The sequence below is a fragment of the Bombus vosnesenskii genome, unplaced genomic scaffold, assembly GCF_011952255.1.
Source record: "Bombus vosnesenskii isolate JDL3184/JDL3185 unplaced genomic scaffold, Bvos_JDL3184-5_v1.1 scf7180000013285, whole genome shotgun sequence".
Lineage (NCBI taxonomy): Eukaryota > Metazoa > Arthropoda > Insecta > Hymenoptera > Apidae > Bombus > Bombus vosnesenskii.
Genome location: NW_022882938.1, coordinates 701,201 through 721,040, shown reverse-complemented (window position 1 = coordinate 721,040; position 19,840 = coordinate 701,201). Strand labels below are relative to the sequence as shown.

At 41.1% G+C, this 19,840-nt stretch overlaps 1 protein-coding gene across 1 annotated transcript in view; it reads left to right on the top strand.

The window, feature by feature from the left end:
• LOC117232300 overlaps nt 1-19,840 on the top strand; it is a 296,390-nt gene that overhangs the window by 187,967 nt on the left and 88,583 nt on the right. Inside the window, exon 5 of the mRNA XM_033491612.1 lies at nt 19,064-19,096. Within this exon, the coding sequence (XP_033347503.1) occupies nt 19,064-19,096 (33 nt within the window). The remainder of the gene's footprint in view (nt 1-19,063; nt 19,097-19,840) is intronic.

Sequence of the window (19,840 nt, the reverse complement as noted above, 5' to 3'; positions counted from 1 at the left end):
AGCTACAAAAACAAAGGAATTAAACGAAAGAATAGAGAATCCACTTGCAAGCCAATTGTACGTGATTATGCTAGTCGAGGCTGTTGGAAGGAACGTTTAACGCAAAAACTACGTGGCCATTGTTCTCTGTAGAGTCCATTCTTGAAACGAGTACCATTAACAGCAGCACACCCTGTATATATCGACGTGGCCTACCCGGGCATTCAGCGACGCCGAGAAACGAGAATGGATTTCGATTAATCTGTAGGCAGAGGAACAAACACGGATCCGGTTTTGTAACTGAAAACGTTAACAACCGACTCGTAAAACACGTCATTCCCGTCCACTCGGGGATTAAACGCGTCTCGTACAGGAAGTTACATTCGACGAATCCTTAATTCGCGAACAGGGGTCCAGCGTGATTCGCGTGCGTTTCGAGATAACCGCCGGATACCCGGTGCTAATTGAGCGATAGTCTTCGACGATAGTTGTGATACCCTTCATGCTCCCGTTCTTTTATTTCCTTCTGCTCGTCGTCTTCGTTGCATCGAGTCCTTAACAAGTGGTTTTCTTGGAAACACACCTGTCAATGTTCTTCTTAATTCGATATATTTTGCTTCCATCTTTATTTCTATTTTTGCTTCTGGCTTTTCCCAACGATCGGTTCCGGTGTTTGAACGTTTCACGCGGGTTGGTACATTTGTCGTGTAATGGAATTTTCTCTATATGGATTTGTTGGAATACAAATACATAGATAGTTCTAGACAGAATGAAATGAGAATTTTGGTAACGTAGAATTGATCGACAGTATACTGAATCTTAGAAATTGTCACCGACTGAAAAATATGAAATATGATTTATCATATTTTTCCATTTTAGAAAAAAATGTAGAGACAAAAGATATTAGACACGAAAAGAAACTAGATTATTACAATGAGACAAGATAAAATTAACACCGTTCCACTTCAGCATCGCCTTTTATCTTACAATAGCATCCGTGTCGTTGAAGTTTTCAATCTGTAGTTTACGAAGGACGTTCGCGCAGTTCCGTTTCGTAATCGAGACATCGCCGGAATACCGAATGGCAAGTTTAAAATCCGTCATGAAATTCCCCCGGCTGGTAACGAATTACATTCTCGAAAACGTTACAATGGTCGATGTAGAAATAAGAGGACGGAACAGGGATGAGAAGGGAAACTGTTTTTCGCCATCAGAGGAATTTCATTCGACGAAGTGAAATAATACGATCCCGCGCGAATAAAGGGTAGGGAATTTTGTTATTTTCGTTGGCGAATACAGCAGACGAGCAGCGACTCGAATGTTTGCCGTTTAACACGGCCACGCCGCTCTTCAATGAACTTTAATAGTGTTGTAAATAATATTTCTTCCTAATTATACCGCTGGCGGTTCGAGCGTTTACGTCGCTGCCGACGCGTTGCTGATTAAGTTTCAAACTGCTCGTTTTATTTCCCGTTGCTGTTAGCCATACGTTGTACGATCGAAAAAAATGATGTCACAAAGGGACGGAGAGTACAAAATAACCGCAGAAACAACGCGCCGTGTCGTCTCTTTAACGCGAAAAATGAATTCCAACGTTTACAAATCGTTCTTCGTCGCGTAATTCGCGGGTAGCAAGTTGATTGGAGGCAGCTGAATTATATTAGCCGAAACGAAATAAAACAGAGCGAAAAAGACGGACGAGGAAGAGAGAAAAGGGATGGAGGAAAATACGCAGACAAATCGTAGAGGCGAAATTATAAATTCTAATTTTGTGCGCTCGCGACGATGTATTTACACGCCTTTCGGGCTGTTTTAATGAAAGCAAACAGCGATTTTTCAGTCACCGGTCCAGACGGAAATTCGTCAACGTTGTAAATAATAACGTTACGCTGACTGTACGGCGCGTTCGCTCGACGAAAATCTTCGACGAGAGCTGGACATTTCCTGATTCTACGAAGGTAGACGGAAAATTAGAAGCTGGGTAAAATCACGAGGGCCTGGCGGAATAAAATTAATTAAATGCATTAGAAGAAAAAGAAGGAGATAGAAATAAAAGGAAAGGAAAAGAAACGGAGGAAGGTGAAGAAGGAAAAAGGAAAAGGAGGGTCGAATCGAAGCCATTGGAAGCGGTGTGGTCGTAGCAGGCTACGGGACGAAATTTCACGGAGTGGCAGTTTCTGGCTCACACGAAAAGGGTTGTCGCATTTACGGTGGCTCTTTTGGTTCTGGTCCGTCTCCAGGAAAAACGCAGCGAATTTCGCTGTATGAAGGCGGCGATCGTTTGGGAAAGAAAGAGGGACCGAATCGACGAAACGTCGAATTGAGTACCGCCCTAATCGTGTCGAGATCTGGTCCTATGGTGTGATGCACGTGGGTATATGGCGTACTTAGTCGACAGCGACGAGAGATCAACGTGGAGAGGCAGCGGGGATCAACCGGGAAGAGATACAGGGAAGAGTGGAGGCCACGATGGGGACAACGCGAGAACGGGCCACGGGAGAAACACGGCCGATAGACGGAGTAAGAAACAGCGGAAAATGGACGAGGGTGAGCGAGAACGGGGACAAGATCGTGAGAGAACCGGGAGGGTGAGAGGAAGGAGGGGGTGGATTCGAGTGAATGAGAGTCCTGATGGTAGAAGGAGTACCAGAGGAGGGTAACATCGGAAAGGGAAGGAGAGAAGGAGAGAGAGAAGGAGAGAGAGACTGCTGACGGTGGTCGAGAGAGTCGATCGAGCGTGGGTTGCGGGGCTGGCTAATGCGAATATGCTGTCGTCCAGATAGAAAGAGATACCCGATAGCGAATCTGTGTCCGACACGGATGTCGAATTAGCTTGGATTTAGGTTGCCCGGGGAACTGACAAATAGTTATTGCTTGATTAGGTGCCGGTAGTACTGGCACCTACCATACCGGCGCAACCAACACCCCTTATCCTCCTTTTTCCCCTATGGTCGAATCATGGTGGGGCGCGATTTTTTGGCCGACAAGGGTACCTTAGGGTAGTTTATCACCGAAAGAATACGATCGCGAGGGATTTTCGAAAGAGAAGAAGGTTTCGAGGTTGGCAAACATTTTGAGACGTCGATGAAACCTTCCGCTTTTGTGCTAAGGATTCGTCGTATAGAAGAAACTCAGGTTTCCACTATCTTTTCGTGGCAACTTTTCTCGATTCTTCTGCTGGCTGTTTCCGTTTACAAATGGACACATCGATAAATGAGTTTGTCTCCTATCTTTGACCCGGCGTCGTCTTAAATCGTTTCGTTTCTCATTCGTCGATTCTTCCAACGGATCGCTCTGATAAAGAAAAGTTTTCGCGTTAAACTTGTTTTCCATCCTAGACACGGTATTCCGAAGGGAAATGGTAATTAAGCGATTCAACTCTCGTAAATACGTTAACAGTGTAAAGAATAGAGGAATTTAATATTTAAAAACAACCATCGGTTTATATACACCGGCGCTAGAGCGAGCGGACATTCAACGAATTCGTTTTAATTTCGCGCGGCACGGTATCACTCGGCGTATTTAGCCGAAATATCGAAAATCTATAGGCCGAGAATATCGTTAAACGTACGTCGAAAACAACTTTAAAAAATATTAATAAACTGATAAAAAGCGTCACGTCCCGCGGAAAAATAATCAACGCTAATTGAAGCGTGTAGCCGTGATGATGCGGAAAAACAATGCAACCAATACATAAACAGGAGAGCGCGAACATGTATACACGTACACACGTGGGTGGGCGGGCGCGCGTGCGTGGCATCGATTAAAAATTAATCATCCCAATTACACAAGCTTTTTCCGTAGCGGCCGGCGTGTGCACCGGCGTTCGTTATTGTAATTGAATCTCGAAAAATTCAATGCATCGAATATCACTGTCTGTAATACAAATCAAACTTTATACGCACCAGATTTATGACATTTATGATATCATTATTATTACATATTTTCATTATTGCTCGCAACTGAATACGTACCCTTGTTCACGGCTCGTATTGTATTGAGGAAATTGAATAGAAAATAAGCGAATGAAATAAAAGAAAAAAGGCAACACTAGCGAGGAAAATAGTCAAACATTTCCTCACCATCATGCGTCACGGCACGGTATATTACGCTGTATCCACATTGGAGTTCGTGATCAGGTTTACAAACAGTATGGGTTAAAAATTCTCTGTTCGTGAAACTGTTCGAGAAGAACTGGACCGGAGCGTTTAATTATTTTCATATGTCCTACGCTATCCTTCGGCTGTTCACAAGCTGTTCGTGATTGGTTCGCCTACAGAACGAAGTTTTGGCGAACGCCAGACGAGCACAGAAGAAAAGCACACTTGAATTTCATGGTGTATGTTTGTAGTAACGTAAAAGAATTGATTGTGTTTCTTATTTAATATATTAAAATGAATATCGTTGTTGATAAAAGCATACTTCCTTAAATAATAAGCGATAACAGTATTTAATTTATATTAAATTAAATTAAATTAAATTAAATTGAATTAAATATTATCATATATTTAACGATAACTGTTGATACTTAATTTATCGTTTGTTATTTAAAAAGGTATATGCACTAAATGAATAATGTAAATCTTTTATCAACAATAATATTCGCTTTAATACAATAAAAACTCTATCATAAACAAATATATTCAATAATATGATATTTTCGACATCATAGTGCCGAATATTAAATGTGAATCGCTATATACTGCTTTACTTCACTTTGCCTATTTTATGTCACTCGCGCTACCCATTTCTCACTCGTGTCCTGGTGCATGCACGGTGCTTGGAAATCTAAATATCTGGAGAGGTTCGCAGGGACACCACTCCATTTCTTGGTATTCGGGAATTGTTCGACAATTTGTTACAAGCACGTTCGCGAAAAATCAACAAGCAGCTGTAACATGTTTGCGAACAATGTTCGTCAACATGTTCACTGACAGGGACGCGCCTTACACGAGCAAGTAACGCATCGAAATTCTCTATTTCGTTTGCATCTCTTTCGTCTTTACAACTTATTCTCCAATATAGCGTACACAGTTTACGACCAACGGTATCCCTTCCCTTTCGCTCCGCTCCCGAAACTTTTTCCATTTAATTAGCAGAATTATTCCAATTTAAATTTCACCACTGGCGTGAACATTCCGAATGTTTTTTCTTTCCCCCCTTATTCATACGTTTCTTTATCTCACGCTTTGTCATTGTTGTTGTTGCTCGTTCGTTCATTTCAATTTATCAATCACCTACAATTATTATACACACGATGTGAACGATATTCGATGTTAAAAGAAAAAAAAAAAAAAACGTGCGTGGACGAAACGGGATGGCAGATCACGTACAACGAGAAGGACAGAAATTAATGGTAATAACTCTTTTCCGAGTCATGTGTCGTACCATGGCAGAAACAACTGTTAAAGCCAAATGTCGTTCTCATCAAGGATTGACGATGGTGGCCGTGTCAGGCTCGTAATAGGCCTTTCTAAAACAGTGGCTGCTATGAGGAATGGATCGTACGTGGGTCAGTTGGGGATACGTTCGGTTGGTAACGGTATAATGCAGAATTAAGAACGGACATCTTTTCTCTTCATTTGACTCGTCCGTGTTTATGGAGGTTAACGAGACCTACGGGGGCGGCCGATCGAACGATTTTATTTGTTAAATTACGCGCAATTAATGATTAATCCGTTCGTTAACGGCAAACACGAGCGTAATTGCTAATTACAAATTAATTTAGTCGACGGGCTTACGGTGCGCGTACACGGCAGACGTAATTCGAAATTAATTACTATATGATCCGTGATTTAAATTTATAATCCTATTCGGCCGCCATTGTAATTTCCGAGTTATTACCGTTTACTGTCCCAATTTCTGATCGAACCCACCACCATTAATATATTCATCCTTTATCCGCGTGATCGCACGAACAGCAAAATTAGGGATTTCCTTGCGACGAAAGCTGTTGCAGCCGCATCGCTGCCTGTCAGCTTTGAAACGCTAACGATCTACGTTTTAACCTATGTATATATAACGTTTTCTCTACGATATATATATGAATATAATATAGCTAAATATAAAGTAAAAAATAAAATATGTATAATACATATAATATATGGTATAATGTAACTATATATATAGAATAAGATATAATAAGAGATTTTATATATATAAACATATGCAGTAACATCAACATTCTTTGTCACCAGAAATACAGATTTTTCTAACCATGTAAAACACGTTGGCACGGCAGCAAAAAAAATTAGAAAGATCTGAAAAAAATACAAAAAAGAAATCAGTGAGCGGAGGGAGTACAACGGAAAGCTGGATACGGACAAACGCGACGACGGTGCGAAATCCGCCGTTATAAAACAACAACGGTGAAAATTTGTTTCCAGTGTAGCAAAACTCGCGAGAGCGAGGCTGGCGACGTCAAAGTATCGTCCCGCACTGTTCTATCCTGATCTCTATGGCGTCGCTAACCGAACCGACCAAGCTAAACCAAAAAAGGTAGAAATAGAGGAAAAAAGAAGAGAAACAGGAAGAAATTTTTTTTCGAATAACCGATCCTCGACTCGGCAGCCACGAGTCGAACAAAAAAATCGATAGAAAACAAGCACGCGTGGCGCGTTACGAATCGTGGCGGAGTCATGCGACCGCCGTCATTTTTACCCTCGACCAACCCCATAGGCCGGGTTGGTTCTATGCATGTCTGAGTGGTGTCCTACAAGTAATGATTACCGGATTACCAGAATTTCCCATGTGCCGGTCGGCGCATACGTGTATCTCATCAGTCCGCGGCGGAACTTCTCGTTCGGGGATCGATAACGAAGGGCGGACGAGAAACGAACGAGATCGAGTCCGATCCAGTGTTACCTGAAGCCATTCCGGGAATCGTTTGTTCGTTGAATTAACATATAAATTAGGCCTCGACTGGCGTCCATTGCCTCGCGGACTCGTACGTTTCTCTTACCTCTCTTCTATAGCTGTACGCGTTCAGGTTGGACGTATTTTCAATTATTTCCTGTGTCTTCCACGGAAACCACCGATATGGTTTTGTGTAGTCGCCGGAATATCCCGAGTTTTTGTTGGTAAATAAAAAATGTGGATGTTACGATTTTGGGGCGATGGTTTTGGAATTGTTGTTTGACGTGAGAGGGTATGCGGAATTTTTATTCCAGGAAGGATAGGAATTTATTTCACAAAGGAAGTATTTATATATATGAAGTATTTTATTGGCGAAGAATATGATATTGTTTATTGGAAAGATGATTTTAAAGATTTTGCTGGTTGATTTTTATATAGTGAATAAAAAATACGGATGTTACGATTTTCGACAGGATGTTTAAGTGTTCCGTTATGGAATAGTGGAATTTAGTATCTTTTAGCGCGCAAACCTGATGTTTTTCTCCTATGTATTTTTATATTTTAGGTGTTAAGTAAATATTAGCCGAGCGATATTAAAAATACGAATTCCCATTTTTACTGCCTCAATTGTAACAAAATATTTGTCTCGCTTTTAAAATAACGCGCGGTGTGTGTATTTGTTTCCGTCTGTATATTTAGCCACGAAGATAAAGGTTATAAAGGTTCGACTTTCTCCTATTTGTAAAATATACAGGAAAAATGTGCAATTTGAAATTACTTTATTTAGTTACGTATTAATCATATTCTAAAAAAAAAATTGGTTACTAAAATATGGGCTACAGCTTTTAAGTATCATTGGCCGATTTGGAACACTAGCATGAATGTTAGTAAAATGTATGAATTAATGAGAATCTAGCAACTAAGAGCAGTACATATCATGTTATAATGAAATCAACAAATAATCGATATCTTGGTCAAAAGTATTGGTTATCATATCTTAAATGATAGATACTTAATTTTCAGGTAGAATAATAACAAAATTATTACTTATCATATTTTGCCTTGTGATATTCTATTAGAATTGTTCCTAGTGATTTGCCGGAAATTTAAAATCAAATAAGAACAAATGGAAACCGCAATAAATTACAAGTACAGAGTTAATTTCGTTTGATAAAAGAAGCATTTTCAATATTTACACGAATTTTAAGTAGCGAGAGAAAGAAAGAAAATCTACGAAAAATTGAATTAAATCCACATAATTGCGGCAAACAGTCGGAAGGTTGATGGAAAAAAGGAGCAGACTAACGTTAATTCTAGAGAACGCGGTTAATTAGAATTTTATTGGGGTCCGAGCGGGAAATGAATACGAATGAAAAGCCTCATTTTTACAAGCGATGGAAAAAAGGAAACGCGTTTGATAGATGGTTCCAGAAACAGCCGGTATTATTTGCAGTTTTATATAGAATATCAAGAACGAGAGTGAAGTCTCTGCAGTAACAGAAGATCAGTTTTATAGCATGTTCTGGTATTTCCATATTAAATCACGGTCGCCGGGAACGCGAATGCGGTTATGGGGCCACAAAGGCAACTCGTAAAATACATATGTATATATATATAATCTACATATATATATATATATATATAAAATAAAGAGAAGAAAGAACATGGGAGAAACAAAGACAGTGTATAAGTATGTAATTCATGCACGTGTTTCTGAATCAAGCGATCGTCCGAATCAAAGATTACGAAACACCGACAAATAATTTGATTAGACACAATAGAAGGATTTACATGCCGCGGCCTCTTTGAAGCGGCCAGCAAAAATATTAACTAGTGTTGCGACGTGACGCACACTCTCAACTCCGAAACACAGTTCCAACTTCTTCGTCCCCTTTAACGAAATTTACGTCGGATACCTTTTGTCGGACAAAAATTTTGTTGAACGAAACCAAAGTTGCGGCTCAAAAGTATCCAGACACTTACCTACTTTTGACAAGATATAATTTAATTACAAAATCGTGAATAAAAATTGTAATATGTGTCAATAAGTAATCGTTGTATTATTATTATCATAGCATTAGAAAGCTAATAGGCACGAATAGATAGAAACGTATTGTACCATAATTTTTCAACAAAATTTATTACAGAACATTCTTTATATATTCCTTGCGTATTAGGATAAGATAAAGATTCTTTTAAACCCATAAAAAGGCTAATGTCATTAATTCAAGTATTAATATTTCACTTAGTGGAATTGACTCTAATTACATAGTTTTCAATTAAGATCAATTCCAAAGGACTTTGATATTTAATAGCGATCGATTAATCGAAAGAGATTCACGGTCACTTTCGTTGACGAATTTTCGTGGATCACCGCAGCACGAATAAATCCCTAATATTCCCTCTATTACGTTGGAAGCTGGGCCGACGCCGCCGTTCACCGATGAACCGTCAGTTCATTTAGCTTGCCCGGCCATCAATAGATAGTGTGTAACGAACGTGTAACGTAAAGTTTCCATCATGTTGCACAAAGCAGACGCGTGTATGCGGAACCACCGTTGCGGTAAAGCAGTGCGGTTCGTATCCCTATATGTCATATTAGCCTAAAAGGTTAACCTCGACTGTTTTACTCGGTTAATTGTAAATACTCTCCATGTACTCTCGATACTCAATAAAAACTCTCCATGACGATATATTATATATATTTTACAATGGCGCGTTCGATGTGGCTGACTGGCGTGTAATTAAAAGGCAAATATCACGAATTCTCGTGAGCCGGTGGTTACTTTGACCGTACACTGAAATTGACATCAAAGTAATTATCGCGAAGGCGAAGAAGTGATGCGGAATATGTTACGGACAGATGTGAAAAACTGATCGTTAACACTCTCGTATCTTCATTGCCAAGAACTTTGATATATCTGTTATTATTCGTTATAAAGATCAATAAACTGCGAGTTAAGTGTTTCAAAGATGGAAAATTGAAGGCTGAAGAAGATTTAGAAATTTAAAAATTGATTCTAAAAACTTAGAAATTCAGTAATTTGGATTACTCTGTCACAGTCACTTTAAATTTCTTCAGATATCTGGTTTCAACGATACAAAGTTCTCTCCGCATTTATCTAACAAATAAGCTACGTTGATACCTATTCATTTGCGTCAATCAAAATTCGTTGCACCCTGCGCCGCGTGTCAAGAGTGCTAAAGCGAAATGTGAGTCTGTATCACGGCAGCTGGTTTCAATTGCAGCAATAATCGAACGTAAATATCTAGAAATAGGTAGCTGGGCACCGTGACTCGACCGGTCCGTATTCTCTCATGGATCCTGCTCGATGATACTTGTGGTCGGGTCGCGCGGCGAATCCGCGTAATAAGCTTACACCATGGGACGGTGGACTTGTAAAACGCGAAACGATAACATATAGGAATACTTTTTAGTGGTTCAATTTATCCGCCGTTTTTACGGCGGGTCGGAAAAATGAAATTTTGAATAGATCCAATTTACGTTTTTAGAGCTATCGTTCCGCGATAAGATCAATCGTACTCGCTGGCCGGAATCGACGTATGAAAATTTTTACGTTCTATCAGCTTTGTTACCATTTACCTCCAGAACTATTCTACGTCAACGGGATTAATCTTATTTTTTCTTTTTTTTGTTTTCTTCCTACTTGGTCGAATCGATCGTAGAGAAGTCGACTTTTATTCACTTGCATTTTATATCCTGTCTTTACGATCGGAACTTTCAACGTCTGACCAATGCCAAAGTTCTTTGAGTTCGATAATATGTATACATCTTATACCACGTCCATGCTTTCTGTTGTTCGTTGCACGTTTCGAAGCTTGGTGTTCTGAAGAGTATGCGTAGCACGTGTTTGTTCCTTTTCCCGTGTATTCATCGCCAGATATCGACTCATTAACGACATATTGGTTTACCAACGTTTAACAAACAAGTACCTAATGAAGGCTCAAGTTACGGTAGATATATTCCATCGTGTATCTAATTTAGAACATATTCACGTTCACCATGGTCCGCGCGGCGAGATCGCGATGATTAGGCAACACGCGTACTATCGTGTTTATTCTACGAATAGTCTACATTTTTACTATAAACTCGACCCTTACGTCACGATATTCATACCGTATCCAGGGTATTCCTATCGAATATATAAAAATAGAGAAAGAAAAAGAATAAATGTATGTATTGTATACCAAAAAATTAGGAATAAATCATGTACGCTCATCCCCTGTAGCGATAGGGTAATAACTTGAACAGTGTAAACCAGTGCATCGATAGAGATGTCGACGTCCATCTGAAAGCTACGAAGAGAAGGGACGCTGTGAAGGGTGAGTTGGCGATCGGTAGATGCGCGTCGTGGTAACGCCATTAATCGCGATATATTCTCAGGGAAAACGCGCGTGATTTGGACAGGGGTGTGGTGTCAGTGGGTGCGGGCGCGTGGAATCGATGGAGCGCGGAATCGGTCGCGGAGTACCGACCAATTAGTCGGCCGATGATTGGCGCGTGTAAACCGAAACGATGACGTCGCTGGCGAACCAACGACCGACGCCCTCGCCGTTCGTAAACCGGCCGGGACCGTACGGTTACCTATCGGTCTCTCTACCTGCTGCCAACACACCACGCACACATACGCTTTCACATGGTGCTACACATACGCGTAATACATAGAGGCACACATAGACATCGTGCAAGAGAAGAGAAGCGAGCACGCGCACCCAAACAGCCCAGCACACTCGGGCTACCATCACGAGCACCGTCAAATATCCGTGTGGACGGTTACAGGCCGGACTAATGGAATTGATTAAAATGTGTTCGATCAACCGAACCGCGGGCCCACCCCTGACCATCCACCTAGCGTGTTCACCTAGCTTCCACCTCCATCCAGCATCGCTTCTATCTCTCTACGCCGTTCTGATCCACCCTGCTGCCTCCTCCCTGTCCTCTGGCTACCGAGGCTGACCCTAGAACCAGCGGGGCGCAATCGAATATTTGCGTTTAGGTAGCCACGTCGACGCGGAAAATGCTATCTTTGTCAATTAATTCAACCTGTTGTCGCTCGGCAGCTCGACGTGCTCTCGCTAGCTCGCTCGCTCGCCCGCTCTTCCGTATACTCCTGTCTGCTCGCCAGGCTGGCCTACACCCGCCTCTCTGTACGAGAACGACGATCGGGAAAATTGGCGGTTTTGTGGTCGCCATCCACCGGGAAAGGACCAACGCCTGGGAAATTTGTCTCCCGCGAGCCTATTCGCGATACTTTCTACGTTTAACTTGCATTTCCTACATTTCATTTAACTTGGATTTGCATCGATATTCGAGTGTCTCTTAACAGGTGTCATTTGTTCCCTTTATCTTGTATCAGATAACGCTACGATCGATTTAATCCATTCAAGACTGATCTCGAAGTAAACGATTTCCCATTAGCAGTAGACATTTTAATGACCTGATATTTCTGATCGTAAACTCGCTTGAACTCAAAATACTCACTTTGTTCTTCGTTTTGAAAATAATATTCTTTCTTAACCGAGTTGACATTGGTTACTATGAGACAGAGCTAAATTTCAGGGTATTCATTTTCGAGAATAATGAAATAATGACAAACTATTTCTCATTAAATGTAAATGAAATTAATATCTGGAATGTTCCAATATCTCAAGTTTAGATTATAAGGTGTAGATTTCGCTGTATGACACACATAATCTGATTTCGAACGAATCAAACAAGGATTTGAAAATTTCAGAAATAAGAAAGTTCCTTCATTTCTATCACTTAGCAAGGATTATCAAATACCTCAACATCTGACAGACTTTCTACCTGGCTTCTATAATTGTCCTAAGCTAGATATCGTCATTGGTTGATCAAAATCGTTAAACATACAAGAGCATGGTTCGTGTAGCCACCTATGCTCGTAGATACAGAAAGAGAGGAGAGGGGGCGAGCAGAGACGGATAAGGTGAAAAATAAGGGAATAAATAAAACAGATGTCTCCGAGGCAGGCCTTAGCCAGTGTCGCTAATGAACTGGTCTTTCTCGTCTCTCTCAGGCCGACACGGCAACCCACTGTTCGCCTTCGTTCGCAGCTGTTCCTGGACAGTACTCGACCGGTCTTCATTATACTCGCCTCTCTGTCGTTAATTGCGCACGCACCTACGTAAGCATGGCGCCGTGTCGTACCGCCCGGGAATTAACCCGATATCGCGTGGACTCTCGCGTTCCTGATAAATTTATGGCTGTTCCGCGTGCGTTGCCAACAGCGCGCCGCGTTGGAAAGCTCGCGTGCGCACGGGCGCGCGTTTTACCGACACGTTGGCCCTACTTTCGCCACGACGAAAAATTATCTGTCGAAGCAATCGCCAACACTGTGCCGTGTGATCACCTGGCTGTGGCTTCTTCTTGTCTCTCTGTAATGTTCGTATTGTGGTTAGGCTTCGGAGAAATTGTACTATCAAATTTAGTGGTAAACAAATATCTTCTAGTCGTATATGGATAAAGCTCGTTAGGGTAGTAACGTAGCTACACAAAACCATATACGTGTAACGTCATTCTTTTCAGAAGTTCCAAGGTATTTTTCACAATATTATCCGTCTCAATCAATATTTGCTATTTCTTTACCATCCCAAATTTATTTCAAACTTCTATGATCGATAGGTTGCACGTTGCACGCGATAACCCGCCGCTATTTTTTCACCACAAGCATTTAACAAGCTATAAATAAACCTCAAACTGGAGTCACTAAAAAAATCTTAATACGAATGCAAATTTGTCGTGCTCTTATTAAAATATTCAGGGACTTACTCGCGATGCATCGAACCACGCAGGCATCCGTCTCCTAATGGAAAATTCACAAAAAGAAGCTCGTCCCCTGTATCATCAACAGCTCCTCGAGTCTCTAATAGAACTACCTACATACTCCAGCAGCAAAAAGCTGCATATAGTACAGTCGCGTCCGGTAATCACCGCGTTGTCGATGAAAAACGCGCGAAACCTCGCAATGGCGTTTCACACGTTGTAGATCGCGATTGACAACGAGGCAGCGATACCACACGCAAAGGGAAGAAAATCGTCGGTGAGTCGAAGTCGGCCGCGATTTATCGTATACACGAGAAAAGAAATAACGCGAGAACGAATCCGTGCATGGACGTTGGAGCGATTGGTCGCTAAGCTGACGAGGATACAGGGTTGAGACGCGTGGATTACAAATCGTCGCCAAGTATCCAGTTTCAACCTGTTACGGACATTGAAAAATCTGGCAGGTACTCGCGCTCCAAGGAATTTCCTATCAATTAAGGACAGGTTTCCACGGTACGCCGGCGTTGGAGGACGCCTTTTTTACATCCCCTCCTCTTCTACGCTCGCCACGCTGGTCGCCTTATCCGCGTTTTCATTCCTGTTTCTCTCATTTGTACAGTTAGCCGCTTAAACAGTTCCCGGCCATGAATAAAAGCGTCCATCCTCGCGCGGTCATTCTTCTTATTTACATTCCCACGATTGCGCCGCCGCGTAACTTTTACCAGGGTGAATTAATTTATCGTTGTAAAGCTGCTGCTAGACGCGAATCCATCCCGAAACCGTATCCACGGACGTCTCGATTTATGGAAATTGATTTTCCGCAAACGATGCATGATCGCGATGTCTGATGCTGATGTGGAAAAAGAATATTTTCTTGGCGTTTTAATGACGGTTGACGTGATATTATATGTTTCTTCGTGGATAAAGCATGGGCAGGATTTTCTCTTGCTTGATTGAATATTATCGGTGAAACTATACTAACTAAAAACTATACTATATATGTATACTACAAAGTGAATTCAGATTTACTACTTACGATTTACAATATCAGATTCTTCAAGTATTTTGCAATTACATATAAAAAATTATGAATGTTTTATTATTATGTATTATATTCAATGTTTCAAATATTATAAAAAAAAGAATTTCTTGTGTTTATTTGAACTAATAATACACGATATAAAGTATTAAAATCAAACTTTGAAATTTCGTACCTTAGTCGCAGAAATTTGCGGATTTAGACTATCAGTGATTTGAAGGGAAGAAAAGTTTCTTACACGTACATTTGGCAGAAAGTCTTCAAATTTTATGACTTAATCGTAGATTTATCTAAATTGCCGATTTATGTGTGCCGTAGAAATCGGAGGACTGTTTAAATATTAACATCTCCAATACGACATCTCTGATACACGAATTTCCGTGCCGAAGTTTCACTTTCGTACAGAACACCAAAGATTTCGACAAAGTTGTCCCGTAACGAGAACTTATCGATTTAGCATGTTACTTAAATGCAAGCACTGGTTCATTTATAGCGTTGCAGCAGCGAACGAGCAACAGTTCCCTAACAGCGACTCGCATCTCGATCCATCGAACCCGCGTTACAGGCTGAAAACGCGATAACGCGAGTCGGCGATATGGCGCGGTCGCGAGTAGCGGATTTGCAATTCGGATACGTCGTTATTTTTCGCGGCACAGTTTTACAGCGCAGTCCAGCAGCTGCATTGCTACAATTTAATTATTCGGCCCTTCTCCCCTTCTCCCGATACCCTGCGCGCTCTTTTTTCATCTGGTCCCCCTCTGGTCTGTGAAATCCGCGCGATGGCACGTATAAATTTATTCGAGAGAGCAAAACGTTGCCGAAGGAACGACCGGACAACGATAACGTTTGGTAACGTTTGAAATGTACAAAAAAAAAAAAAAAAGAAAAAATAAGGGAGACGGGGTTGAACAGGAGAGAAAAAGAGCAAGAGGTAAAAAAGGGGAGGGGGTATTTACATAGTAACAAGGCGACCGGTGGATAATTTTTTCGAGAAAGGTCGACATCAAAGCGTGGCACCGGTTGATGCGGAGCCACGACGCGACGGTGTTCCAAAAGGGCGTACACACACGCCATTTTATGGCATCCCCCTTCCGCGAGTGAAACGCTTCGTATCTAATTGGCCTTTAATTGGCCGAATGTAAATTATACATTAATGCCCCCTTTAACATTAAGCGGACGGAATAACCGTACGTTTGGCCTGTTGCAGACGACGCAGCGGGAGCTGTGCGGGCTGAATTTTTTGAAAAGCCCTCGTAAATGCCGCGCGCGCAGTTCACTACCTTTTGATAGTTCCCCCGGACGTTCGTTCGCCTCTCTTTTTGATCGTAATTGCAAACCGTCCATCCTCTTAAGATTTACGCTTCCAATTAGCTATACTTTATGGTTATAATGAATTTACATTCGTCTCCGGGTATAAATTAATCATGACCGAGGCTGATTCGAGAGGCGATTGCAGCGGACTTATGTCCACCGTGTATGGCCATCCGTCGCTTACATTCATACGTCTTTCGCATTTTTCTCCTTAATTTCTTCTTCTCCGTTTCTTTCATTTTTATTCCGATTTTTCAGTTGATAGCTGCCTTACGGATTATCCCGTCGACGTGATAAAACGAATGACACATCGCTTACTAGAAAGTAATCAATGATGTAAGATGTAAAAATATTTATTGGATTCTCGGATTATGATAATTAGGTTGCGGGTGTCTCTGCATTTATGGAAAAGTCATAAGGACAACGATGAACAGAATATGCGAAAATATTGTAAAATATCCCTTATGGTAGTAATGAGTGAAACTGATCTGCGCAGTATTTCTATAATTACGATCATCATTCTAACGATGATTAACTTTATCCCAGAGTACAGACGATAAAATAGTACGAAACGATATTTATCAAATGCGCAATCACTCAAAAACAAGGATAAGTATCAGCTAAAATCGATAGAGATGACGAACGTGGATCACGAATCGCGAGGGACGACGCTAAATGCCAAGGTCACAAATTTCTACTGTACCACGTTATATCCGTTGGGACGTAAGCCGCGCGCAGAAGAGATGATTCTCGTATTTGGATCCGGTCCAATTCGAAAGAGGATGCGACGTGGTCGTCTAATGTGCTTTTTCGAATAAAGCTACTTACACGAAAGACGGAAATATAAATGGCTGTTATGTATGGACGAGGAGAGAGGAAGGGTCGCGATGCAGAGACGACGCGCCGTTTCCAAGACACTTTGTGTCGCGATTTATACGATGAAAAAATGGATGTTGCGTCACGAGTTTACACGCATCGATTTCATTTAAGACAATAGCACAGGATATCTAAAGTCACTTCGCCTGACTCACGAAATGAATATTTAAATAGTTGTTGTAGAATACTTTTATATACATGTACATATATTGTACGTGTTTTATATAAAACGTTTAAAAATTTCACTAACGCTGTTATGAGACGTCAGGATTGTCTTGATCTTGGGAACTGATCTGGATTTGAAGCTGATCTGGAAATTTATATGGACGAGATATCTATGTGAAGATTTTTCTTCTAATATTTTACAAATCATTTCAATTTATAAAAAAGCATTTTTATAAAAAAAAAAAGTAGCTAGTTGTTTCGAAAATGAAGAAAAGCGACGGAAGGCGGGGTATCTGGCGAGTCCTATGAGCCGTTGAATCGCTCGATTTCCACGCGATCTTCGTAGAAGACAGAAGGTTGAATCGGTCTCGGCGAGGAATCGAAACAAAAAGACACCTTTCAATGGATTATTTGTATCTATAGAAATGAAAGCGACCGGTGAATACGCGAAAGCGGACGATTCAGGCCGTGTTGCGTTAATTATCATGCTAGCGAGTCACGTTTCAATTTTTCCTGCGCTTCCTCAATAGGCTAGGGTTCAAAAGGAAAACGAACGAAGAAAGCGGATTCGACGGGTTGAATTCAGTTTATAATTATCCCGACGATAGGATAATAGCCTTATTGATAACGCTGTGTTACAATCGACGGATCGGCCAATCGTAAATCCAACTGCACGTAATTGCAAACTCCATTTGCGAATTTACATAGCCACACAAATTGCTTTTAAAAAGCCGTATAAAATAATGAAGATAGTTCGACGACTCTTAGCTATCCCGATCGTTAACGTAGATTCGTCTTTACGGCTTCGATGTGGCGCAGGAGTCTGCGGATATTCGCAGCGCATCGAGTGCCAATAAATATCTCTCTCTCTCTCTCTTTCTCTCTCCCTTTCTTTCAATGGAAGCGAAATCAGCGTGTGGAAAAAAAGCCCGGCACAAAGTGACCGCGTCGATTTTTATTCGCGACGCGTGCACGGGAATTTATTATTGAAATCTCGATGCCGCGGCTCGATGCTGCCACACACTCCGTTTCATCGAGTATCGACCGCGTGGCAAACGCAACAAATCCGGCCAGAAACTATGTAATTCTCCCGCGTTTTGTTTCGTTTCGTTCACGCTTGAAGCTCGTGTCATACATCTTAAATCGATCTGACGTCGATAATAGGAGAAGACGTTGTTCGAGCTTTAGCTCGTATTAGTCTATACAAAGCTTAATGGCCAGGACTTATGGCCGATTAGCATTTGTTTGGGTTACAGTCGGATGCGGGATAATGATGCAATTAATAATGTCGCGAAACGCAGAGACAAACGTTCTGCCTTGTCTATAGAGTAGTATAGAGTACAGAGGATCTCCTTTGGCCTAACATGCCAGTATTGTACCGATATACACGTGTAGATACGCGTGCTTCTACGTATATATAGAAACACATGGATGAAAGGGATGAAAAGGAACGACGGAGAGAGACATAGAGGAAGAGACGAACACAGCTATATGTATAGGTTTGGGTAGAACGCTTGTGCCGTTGTCGCCCGTTTGCGAGAGCACAAAGTGCATCTCCAGATTTATCGATGGTTATCGATGCACGGTTCGTTTAGCGGTAAGTAGGAAGCTGGCTCTCGCGACACGAACCACTTAAGCGAGATCCGAGAGTTGCATAATGATTGTTTCTTTATGGCCAATTAAATTTCGAACTCGTCGCCTCGTTGCGCTCGTCGTGCCTCTACTGCGCGTTTCGCGCACGGCACCGCTCTCCCGTTCGATGGAACGAAATAATTAATGCCATTTCATAGTCGTTTCTCTGCCTCTAACCCTCTAGCGATCGTTCCAACTCCTTTCGAGACCTCTTCGAAAGATTCGCTTCGATGACGTTTCTTTCTATGTATTATTCTATAACCTCTCGTTTCGGTTCAAATTGAAATGATCGATGTAGGCTTTCGAATATTTTATTAAGGTTCGCGTGTATTTTTAATTTCTGAAAAATTTATTTTCCATTTAAAATGTATTTATAAAAGTTCTTTTTGTTTGTGTTTCAGAGCCGGAAACAGTATCGACGAGCAATCGTTTCGGTAAGTGAAAAAAATGTTTCATATCATTTTAGAATATATTATTTCTTTAATCAAAGCAATGATATTTAGAGACTTTTCCCTCGAATATTTCCATATCTCTTGCATTTTGTATGTACATATTTGGTAACGTAGAAAAATTGTGAAAAACATCCTTCAGGAATAAAACCGAAATCGATAATTCTTTCTAACCCAAATTCATTTAGCCTTCATAAATTAGCATGTTGGAACAACCTTAAGCAACAATATTTCTGTTTCAACGCTAGGAGAACGTCTAGTTGATAAAGAAAATTTATGCGGAAGATAAGGCGGTTCTGTTCTATTTCGCTGCACTCTGGAAACAAGTCAAATCGACCGTTTGATATCGAGTACGTGTTTCGTTCGATACGATCATTGTGAATTATTGTCGGGTGGTGGCACCTTGTCACCAGGACCCTGACTTTCGCTCTTTCACTCTGCGTAGTTATCCTCGGCCTTGAAACGCGCTACGCGACGACCATGAGCGGAACCTCCTCAAGTACAAAATCATGTCATCTTGTTCTTCATCTTTCGCTCTAATTTAACTCGATCGCATCCTTACGATGTATAGTAATTTTTAGCTGAAAAAATCTGAAACACATTTCCGAATTTCACACTTACGAATTTCATATGTAAAGATCGTTACATTTATTAATAGATAATCCTCGATTAATCATTTCCTTCATGACCTAGGTAAATTATTACGCCATGTGCAAGATCAGCAGATAT